Source organism: Nematostella vectensis, chromosome 3, assembly GCF_932526225.1.
Source record: "Nematostella vectensis chromosome 3, jaNemVect1.1, whole genome shotgun sequence".
NCBI lineage: Eukaryota > Metazoa > Cnidaria > Anthozoa > Actiniaria > Edwardsiidae > Nematostella > Nematostella vectensis.
In genome coordinates this window covers 14441480-14452608 of record NC_064036.1, presented here as the reverse complement: position 1 = coordinate 14452608, position 11129 = coordinate 14441480, and the positions used below count along the sequence as shown (strand labels likewise).

Sequence of the window (11129 nt, the reverse complement as noted above, 5' to 3'; positions counted from 1 at the left end):
TGTTCTTGCTTATTATTATGGAGAATAGAACACTTGTGGAATTCCACAACACAAAAACTGACATTCTCGTTTTTAATGTTTTCTAACCTCTTTCCAAGGAACACTTCTATTCAAGGAACACCTCTATTCAAATGACACCTCTATTCAAGGGACACCTCTATTCAAATGACACCTCTATTCAAGGGACACCTCTATACAAGGGACACCTCTATTCAAGAGACACCTCTATACAAGGGACACCTCTATACAAGTGACACCTCTATTCAAATGACACCTCTATTCAAGGGGCACCTCTATTCAAGCGACACCTCTATTCAAGGGAAACCTCTATTCAAGGGACACCTCTATTCAAACGAAACCTCTTTTCAAGGGACACCTCTATTCAAGGGACACCTCTATACAAGTGACACCTCTATTCAAATGACACCTCTATTCAAGGGACACCTCTATTCAAGGGACACCTCTATTCAAGGGAAACCTCTATTCAAGGAACACCGGAAACCTCTATTCAAGGGACACCTCTATTCAAGGGACACCTCTATTCAAGGGACACCTCTATTCAAGGGACACCTCTATTCAAGGAACACCTCTATACAAGTAACACTTCTATTCAAGGGACATCTCTATTCAAGAGACACCTCTATTCAAAGGAAACCTCTATGCAATTGACACCTCTATTCAAAGAATACATCTATTCAATGGCATATCTCTCCTTAACTCAAGGAATACTTTTGTTTTATGGACAACTTTATTCAATGAACATCTCTATTCAAGTTACACCTCTATTCAAAGGAAACCTCTATTCAAGGGACACCTCTATACAAGGGATACCTCTATTCAAGGGAAACCTCTATTCAAGGGACACCTCTATTCAAGAGACACCCCATTCAAAGAATACATCTATTCAATGGCATATCTCTCCTTAACTCAAGGAATACTTTTGTTTTATGGACAACTTTATTCAATGAACATCTCTATTCAAGTTACACCTCTATTCGAAGGACACCTCTATCCAGGCAGACAATGCATTATTTTTAGTAAGATGAGATTCGTGACGAAAAAAAGATATTGAATTCAGTGCTTTTCTGCAGTCTCTGTTGTCGTATGGTTGTCATGATCCTCGTTATATTCAGGATCACTGTCTATACAAGGGACACCTCTATTCAAAGAATACCTCTATTCAACGGCATTATCTCTCCTTAACTCAAGATAGAACCTCTATGATATTCAAGGAACACTTTTGTTTTATGGACAACTTTATTCAATGGACATCTCTATTGAAGGGACACTTCTATTCAAAGGGCACCTCTATTTTATGGACATTCTATTCTAGTGACACCTCTATCAAGGGACACCTCTACCCACAAGAGACACCTCTATTCAAGGGACACATCTATTCAAGGGACAACTCTAGTGAGGGACTCCTACTTTAAGTATATCTATATTAATATAAAATATCTGGCAGAAGTATGAAATTGCAAGATTTATTTCAGAAATAGAGGTTACAAAATATGTAACAATTCAATAAATATTGTAAATATATATATTTATAAATTGATATGATAATCTTATATTATTTATTATCTTATGAATAAAGTATTTATTAAATGGTCTCTATTACCATAAAAGGCACGAGCACTTCTAAAATTGAAGTAAGATTAAATAAATATTTTTCAAATAAATTTTTACTTTTTTGCTAAATCCTTAATTATTTTAAGCAATGAATGTCAAAAAACTGTTGTGTGACAGAATAAATATTGGCAAGAATTAATAGTTATGGATATATCAGAATATATATAAATATATCAGCATTACAGTATTATGCCTCAGAATTCAAATATTACATAACTATTATTTTCAGACAGTATAGATCACTTTGTACAGTATATACAAAAAATATGTGTGAATATTTGCAACATTTTGTTGCATGGGATTTTGAAAACCTCAATAAAGAATAATTTACCAATATATTAAAGTATTTTAATTTTAGTACCATAGACGAATGTTGTTTATTTCTTCCCTGATTCTAGTATATACATTACATATTTACTAAGGGATATACAATTCCAGTTTCCTTACATTTCTTATGAACCTGCATTAGGTAGCCACTTTATTTTATGCCGAAAGCAGATCAATCATACTTTTTATGTAAGAACACAATACAGTAAATGCTCTGCCAACATGCACTCTTGTGAGTGGACAGCTTTACTTCCAAACAACTTTTCTAAACCCAGATTTTGCATCATTGAAATACTGTGTTCAAGTTTATCATAGACCTCACTGCATCACAATAACAATGTTCTTATTCATAAAAAAAGAGTTGCTGATGATTTGAAATAATATATTTATCAAATGTATTCCAAAATTAACATACAAATATGTCTTTTTTTTTATTTGCTGTAATTTGTAATTGTATAACATAAGAGATCTGCATTTAGCATTTGTAAAGATAATGAGATAAGAAGAAAGTATACCAACTCTGTCTTAGGCTGCCATAAGATAATTTACAAAAGAAAAGTTCAATAAAGATAATAGAAAATCAAACATTTTATTTAAAAAAATATTTCATCACCTATCAAAGTCTATCATTCATAAAAAAATCATTTAACCATTGGATGCTTACAAATAGATTCTTTTTTTTTCTATCAAATTAGCCTCTTACATCTTTTTACTCACCTTTTTAAGGAGACAATCCACCTCAGAGTACATCAAACATGCTATTTTTTACAGTATTACATACCTTAGGAATGTTTGGATGCAACATTTATATCATGTACACAAAGTGTGTGTACATCAAACATGTTCTGAATGTATGTGAAGGCAAGATAAAAAACAACAGAGAAATAATGGAAACATGTAAACGTTAGTAGTGTAACCCTAAGTGACAGCACTTTGGGTGTAGTCAACAGTAATTCTTACCCCTAAGATATTTTAAAGCTTGCACATCACTATAGCATCTCTATAGCAGGTAGCATGACCCCTCCCTCAGTGAAGCATGTCGGATTCATCCTCCTCATAGACACTGCATTTCCATTTAAAAGCCCCTTCTGACTGCCTCCTTCCTGACTGTTACCTTCCATACGACTGTCTGAATCTACCTACCTATTTTTAACTGCTATGCAGAGTAAGGTTATTGATTACATTTAAATATAATAGCCTAATAATATAATAAACTAATTACTGCTATCTATTTTCTATTGAGGATATCACTAATCTGAAGAGAATATCCATGTAGCCATCAAATATGAAACAAACAAACAAAGATCATAATTAGACCAACATGAAACTACAAGTCATCTGTTTGGAAGAACTCAGAATTTAGAATCCAATTAAGTACTAAGTCTTACTTAACTATTTTGATTTGACTAAGTTTTCTGATGTAACTTAAATGATTCATATTTGGTTTCACTTGAGTTTCGTTAAGAACAAGTTTATCCAAGAATACAATAAACTGAAGCGCTGTTCAAACTGAAAATACTTTCACAACAAAGAATAATTATTGTTTATAAGCTACCATAGCAACGCGCGCGCCGAGGTTTTGAGTTCTATTCCATGTGTTATTTCTTTGACGAAACGATCTATCGATCTAAAAGAACCAACAATTTGACTATAATTTATAACTCAATAAATCACCCCTCTCAAATAACACAATAGCGTAAAATAATGCGAAAGTCTGGCTAAAACAAATATGTCCTTTCCTTTCGATTCCTTTTCTATAAGCACTGCATTTCTACAAAATGAGTATTATATGTAAACACATTTTATATGGTTCTTTATAAATACCTTTCTGCTAAGCCTTCTCAGCTTTTCTCGCTTCGCTTTCAAGTTTCTTCTCAGCGATGCTTTGCTGAAGGGAAGAAAACTCATCCTCCAGGTCCTGCAGTTCTCGTGAAGAGTCGATCACATTCTGTCACTTTAATTTAGCCTCTCGCATTTACTCTCCGAGAGTGAACCTCTTTGGCATATTCACAATTAAACTTGAAAATTAGAGTGAGGTTTCAAAAATAATCGCGCGAGAACAGAGGAGAAATCTACAAAACCAAAATCATAGCGAAGACATTCAGGGATTCAAGAATCGGACTACACTGCTGATTTTCAATAAATTCTTTTGACGTAAAAATTAAATCGGGACTCAAAATAGCTGCATTCCAAAATCATAGCGAAGACATTCAGGGATTCAAGAATCGGACTACACTGCTGATTTTCAATAAATTCTTTTGACGTAAAAATTAAATCGGGACTCAAAATAGCTGCATTCAAGACATTTTGGGACAAGTCGCGGAAAGACCGTATCCCTTTGAAGAATAGGCGCAGGAACCACGCGAAATTCTGGCCGTTTGATACCAAATCAAACCTTGTTCTTCCGTCTGTGCTTTTCCGCCATCCGATCTTATTTTCCGAAGCTAGCGAAAATCCTACGAGCTAGATTCGTAAATTCGGCACCAGTCCTCTGAAAACGTGCCCCGTCCAAGATGGAGATTTGACACGAAAAACCCTGCCGCTTTTGGAGTGTTTTGTGCCCGGTGTGTAAGGCAAGCACCAATACACCGATGAACACGCTCAGCAAGATCAGCAAGATTAAGGTCATGTCTAAAACAAATCAAATAATATACTTCAATTTTCTTCATCAGGTGGTAACTAATGTAAGATGTTTTGCAATCAACACACTTCCCGGCCATCCCCCAAAGGTTTATTGGAGCTGGTAATCTTTTATTCGTTAGAGCTCTCTCAAAGAAAGTGGAAACCAAATTATAATTCCAAAGTTTATGAATGGTTTTAATAAATAATTATGAAATTTCAATAAAATATTATTATAGATTTGTTTTAACAAATATTAAAAATACCTGACATACACATCGTTGAAGCTTTGCCTCTCTTCGAAAAAAGACAAAGACTGAGCAAAATTTATCCGGCACTTTGAAAAACATCTAAAAATTTGGGAATCGGATTGATACGCTTGGGTAAAAACGTTTATAGTCCGAGGGCTTCCGGTACTAGACCGAGAGGCTAGGGCTCGACAATCATTCGTTAAATCTTCGTGTAAAAGAACCGTACTCTGACTAGACAGACTGTCAGAGACAGCACCGTACACGTGGAAAAGTTGGGATAAAATTCTTTACTCACCATCGACGTTTGATTTGTTGGTAGGCGTGGTAGAGGTAGGATCCCCGATGACAGCTAGTAAACAACAAACAGTTAACATGAGTTTTGCTGATTAGTCTAACTTCACAAAAGAAGGGTGCAATATATGTGACCGTCCATGGGAAACGTACACTTAGGTTTTCCGTGTAAACGCCAAAAACAAACGGGTATTAAACGGAATCTTTTTCTGTGTCCACGGGATTTTTTCCGTGGCCACGGAATCTTTCTCCGTGTCCACGGGATTTTTTCCGTGGCCACGGAATCTTTCTCCGTGTCCACGGGTTTTTTTTCCGTGGCCACGGAATCTTTCTCCGTGTCCACGGGTTTTTTTTTCCGTTGCCACGGAATCTTTCTCCGTGTCCACGGATTTTTTTCCGTGGCCACGGAATCTTTCTCCGTGTCCACGGAATCTTTCTCTGTGTCCACGGGATTTTTTTCCGTGGCCACGGAATCTTTCTCTGTGTCCACGGGATTTTTTTCCGTGGCCACGGAATCTTTCTCCGTGTCCACGGAATTTTTTCCGTGGCCACGGAATCTTTCTCCGTGTCCACGGGGTTTTTTCCGTGGCCACGGAATCTTTCTCCGTGTCCACGGAATTTTTTCCGTGGCCACGGAATCTTTCTCCGTGTCCACGGGATTTTTTCCGTGGCCACGGAATCTTTCTCTGTGTCCACGGGATTTTTTTCCGTGGCCACGGAATCTTTTTCCGTGTCCACGGAATTTTTTCCGTGGCCACGGAATCTTTCTCTGTGTCCACGGGATTTTTTTCCGTGGCCACGGAATCTTTCTCCGTGCCCACGGGATTTTTTCCGTGGCCACGGAATCTTTCTCCGTGTCCACGGAATTTTTTTTCCGTGTCAACGGATTTTCTTTACGTGGACACGGGTTGCGCAATCTTAGCCCACGGCTTTCAGTATTTTTATAAACGGTATACAACACTCAAGTCCACGGCTTTTAAGTCGTACGGAGGATTGCAGACAATCAAGTATACATCGTCGACATCGGATGATAGGCCGTAAAGATTTTTAATAAAGGTCAATGAGGATCTTTATTTATCATTTAGCTCTTAAAATTCTTAAAACTCCAAGTCTTTTATCATTAAACTCCGAAACTGTTTAATGATCACGTTCTCGGGATCCCTGGACGTTAAAGCCTCTGCGTTACGTTTGACCATACATTAGTCCCTTAAATCGCGGGAAGTGAGTAAATATCAATTTAAAAACTACAGCCAACTCTTTATCGCTGTTTATCACCGTTCCTCCTCCTTCTTCCATAGATAAACACATCGATTGCCAGAGAATAAGTGAGCATACTAGATAATAAAGCTTAGTTTATCGATATCTAAGTATAGTCGATTCCGACGTTCGACAAAAATGCTGACGCTATGCTAATTTTTCGCATTCCCATGACAACGTTGAGATTAAAACAATGGATAATCTACTCCCTTTATATCAAACATAAAACCATCGGCGCATTCAAATCAAACCATATCGTGTATATCTATATTTGTAAAGTAACAAATTCATCTGGCATTCAATTCACGTCGATTAGTTGTTATTTTAGAGCGTATGACCTATTTTGAAATAAAAGCAAGCTGGGTGAAATGTATAATTAAATGAATTCCTGAGTTATAAGGAATAAGTATTTCTGATTTTTTTCTGTACGATTTCACTAGAGCGGCCATGATCAGTGAATGTTTGATCGACTTTGGAGTTTCTTGTTTGTCTAACAAGCCGAAAACGCCACAAGTTTACGACACAACAACTTTCGCCCTTATTTACGCATTATCGTACATATCCACACATAACATACATCAACTACATCGCTGAATTTTAAGGAATAGGCATTTCTGATTTATTTCTGTGCGATTTATTAGAGCGGCCTGATCAGTGAATGTTTGATACCGACTTCTAGGTTTCTTGTTTGTCAACAAGAAAGGCCGAAACCGCCACTTGTTTATGACACAACTTTCACCCTTATTTACGCATTATCGTACATATCCACACATAACACAAACCAAATAAATCCTCGAATTATGAGGCATTATGAAATCTGCGAGATTTCACTAGAGCGGCCATGATCAGTGGATGTTCGATACCGACTTCGGTGTTTGCGGCGCCTTTATGACGTCAGGTACGTCAAGACTGTGACACCTGGACTTGTTTGCATACGACTGAAATCTACGACTCGCGACCCGTGTGTTTGATTCGTTGACACGGAATCCAGACGGCCGTGTCAACGGCTTTTTAAGTTTTTTTAAACGGCTCTTGTGCCCACGGATTTTCCTTTCGTGGCCACGGAAAAAATTTCCGTGTCACGCTATGAACGAAAAATATCGTATCGTAGAAATTATGCAGAACGCTATCAAGTTTCTGCTAGGAACAATTTCTGATTTTAAAGATCGTTCCTTCAAAGTCAAGATTGTTCTTCCAAAGAAAAGCTTGTTTTTCCATAGACAAGATCGCTCTTCCGAAGACAAGATCGTTCTTCCGATTTTCAAGCTCGTTTTTCCGTAGGGAAGATTCGAAAAACGTTCATCAGCTGATCATTGAGAGAAGGCAAGAAAGACAACATCGTTCTGTGTTTTACTGTTTGATTTCTACTGGTTCGATGCAAGAATGCCAGAACAGTGCCAACAAAAGACATACACTTGTGTTTCCATGGCAATACTTGTCGTACGTCCCGCGCCCCACCCCATGCTACGGCCCTGTGTACTGAACATGTTTATACCACTCAAGAGTATAGCCTTCTAAACTTACTTGTTGTTGTGAGTTTTGCTCCTAGTGGATGATTCGCATCTAGAGTGAAGTTGCCGAGTGAACCGCTCTGCACTTGCTCTTGCACATCTGATACAAACGCTTGACCTGCATTTGGGTCATCGGTTGTATTCACGGCTACTTGAAGATCTGCTATGACACTGCCTCTCCTTAAAAACACGAATACAACTACCTTTTAACAGCAGAACAAATGTCTGATACGTCTTTGAAAAAGCAGAAAAAATGTAACAAAACAATGAGAACGGCTGTGCTTCGTACGACTATAGTAGTCCTCTGTGAAGTTGTTTTGACCTCTGTCACACAATCCGCTACTGAGCTCATGCATCTTGTGTAGGGGGACCAGACTTTTTAAAGGAGATGGGGTGGGGGGGGGGGGGGGGGAGGTGGGTTGCAGCATGAACCTCGAAAGGGGAAGAGTCTTCTCAGGGAAGATCTAGACTTACCTGCATATCAGTCTTTTAAGTCTACCCCAGGCTCTTCTTCTGCCTTTACGTCTTCCATCTAATAACTATATTTTCAAAAATATGATATCAATATGCATTTCTAAACTTAGTTGAGAGTAATGTTTTTAAACATAAAATTTAACTTAAAAGTTCATCGCGATCTCAAATTAACATAAAACACGAATATAAATGTGCTCTTTACACGTAGAGCTCTTCACCTGGCCAGGGATTAATATCAAATGAACATTCCGAATTAATTTGCACTCACCAAATCTATAAGGGCTTGCAATCTCCATAAACATCTCAGTTCTTCTGTGTATTCTACTTCCCATGTTATCATAACCCTTATTTCGAATTGGACGGTGACCACAAGTTTTGCTGTAAGAAATGTTGAATCAGGGTACAACATAACGTACACAGTCCTTGAATTCTAGAATAATATTTTATCTTATTATATACATTCAAAGCACACTTTTCATGTCAAATCAGTTGATCCAGGGGTTCAAATTGAGGGAGACTTTGGACCGTAGACTTTGGTAGAGATTAGCCGGAGTATCGGGCGGTTTTATTTTTCAAAAGTCGGAGAGGAAAAATGAAAGTACGCCTGACACAAATACTAGACGCGACTCCTGCCGCCCCTTTTCAGGCCACTGTCAAAATACGTCGGCTGTCAATTTTCAAATGACTCACGCAGTGGCACAATCAAATGCCCAAATCAAATTATAAACAGCATTTATGTCTAAATAGACTAACCGCTGCTTAAAGACAAATGCCATTATTTGATAAGCTCACTCAATCAACAACTCTCGGGAAGTGCCGCAAACAATCCCAAGCATTCTTCGTTCTCTAACAGACAAATTTCTCGAATTTTCGGCGCCTGGTCTGTCTAAAAACTTTATAGCTACGACTAATGATGTCTGTAGTATTAAGCAGCTTCTATGACATCCAGCGCCTTTGATATAACTAGTAGATCTTCGCTTCGAAAAACGATACCAATGAGAAATAAACACACGCAATGACCGGTCTTGAACATTTGAACATCTAACCTGAGTATCAGGCGGAATTTTTCCGAAGAAAATGCCTGCTAACGCAAGGTCAAAAGCACTTTTTGGTGTCCGCCATTACTCTGGGAACAAGCAGTCGATGGGCTAAGGTACTATATATAGCTAAACCAATCAGCGCGTCCCATTCGTGTACCGTTTTTTTTTACCAATCAGGAGCCATGCCGGAATCCGGTATTAAAACATGCGATCTGAACAGTACTAGTATCAGGCGCTTGTCTTGTTTCTCGCCGGCGCGATAGAAACACAGGTGGGCCTGATACTCAGGTTAGATAGAGATTGAATTATTCTTTAAAAAACCTGGTTCTGCTAATGAAATTTTCAAATTAATCTCCACAAAAAAAATTCATAAACACCAGTGAACGATTGTGACCGAATATATGGAAATTGTAGAAAAGACGTTCTCGAGAGATGGCAAACGATGCTGAAACGTATGTAGGATAATTTCAATAGCTCTGTTAAAACGACTGGATATACAGTGCTGTAGCAGACATTATTCAGACCTCATTCTTTATTAAGAAAATACTCCTTTTGGTCATTCCCTTATAATTTTTGAAAATATTGGGTGGGGGAGGTTTACATGTTTGATCACGGTCTAACCGTAAAATGACTATCATGAAAACTATAAGGTTGAAAAAAACTATTTATTACTCACGGGGTACTGTAGTAGGTTCTGTAGTAGGAGTTGCTGATGAGGTCGAAACTGAAATGAGAGCAATTTACAAGACAATTCAGATACCTGAAAGTATTTCGCTTGTTTAAGCAATAAAACCAAAGGAAAATTCTTTAGAATCTATACCCTTTCAATGAACCAAAATGGAAGCAGCAAATTTCTTTGTCTACAAATGGTATTGAATTGAGAATCAAAAACATAAATATATGAAAGGACACTATCCTAATGCAAAAAAAAATAATACAACAAAAAAAAATACACATTACTAGATGATGTCGCTGTTGTGGAAGATATTGGACTGCTAGAGGATGTCGATGTTGTAGATGGTGTCACACTGCTAGACGATTTTGATGTTGTAGATGGTGTCACACTGCTAGATAATGTCGATGTTGTAGATGGTGACCCACTGCTAGATGATGTTGATGTTGTAGATGATGTCACACTGCTAGACGATGTTGATGTTGCAGATGGTGTCACACTGCTAGATGAGGTCGATGTTGTAGATGGTGACCCACTGCTAGATGATGTCGATGTTGTAGATGGTGTCACACTGCTAGATGATGTCGATGTTGTAGATGGTGACCCACTGCTGGACGATGTCGATGTTGTAGATGGTGTCACACTACTAGATGATGTCGATGTTGTAGATGGTGACCCACTGCTAGATGATGTCGATGTTGTAGATGGTGATACACTGCTGGATGACGTCGATGTTGTGGAAGATGTTGAACTGCTAGATGATGTCGATGTTGTAGATGGTGACGCACTGCTAGACGATGTCGATGTTGTAGATGGTGTCACACTACTAGATGATGTCGATGTTGTAGATGGTGACCTACTGCTAGATGATGTCGATGTTGTAGATCGTAACACACTGCTAGAGGATGTCGATGTTGTAGATGGTGTCACACTGCTAGATGATGTCGATGTTGTAGATGGTGACCCACTGCTGAACGATGTCGATGTTGTAGATGGTGTCACACTGCTAGATGATGTCGATGTTGTAGATGGTGTCACACTGCTAGACGATGTT

General features: G+C 38.2%; 1 protein-coding gene across 1 annotated transcript; it reads right to left on the bottom strand.

Annotated features, from left to right (window-relative positions):
• Positions 1-1468: 1468 nt before the first annotated feature.
• LOC116604690 lies at positions 1469-10529 on the bottom strand. Its single transcript, XM_032367409.2, has 7 exons — positions 10363-10529; positions 10079-10126; positions 8631-8740; positions 8363-8427; positions 7902-8068; positions 5125-5178; positions 1469-4590 (listed from the first exon to the last, which is right to left on the bottom strand). Exons 3-7 carry the CDS (start codon positions 8700-8702, stop codon positions 4391-4393), a joined length of 558 nt encoding a protein of 185 aa, XP_032223300.1. The 5' UTR covers positions 8703-8740; positions 10079-10126; positions 10363-10529; the 3' UTR covers positions 1469-4390.
• Between the last annotated feature and the right edge of the window lie 600 nt (positions 10530-11129).

Coding starts and splice junctions, on each gene's coding strand:
- LOC116604690 (XM_032367409.2), bottom strand. CDS start 8,702: ATGATAACATGGGAAGTAGAATACACAGAAGAACTGAGATGTTTATGG. Junction 5,179..7,901: donor AGCAAAACTCACAACAACAA/GTAAGTTTAGAA, acceptor GTTGTTTACTAG/CTGTCATCGGGGATCCTACC. Junction 4,591..5,124: donor CAACAAATCAAACGTCGATG/GTGAGTAAAGAA, acceptor GATTTGTTTTAG/ACATGACCTTAATCTTGCTG.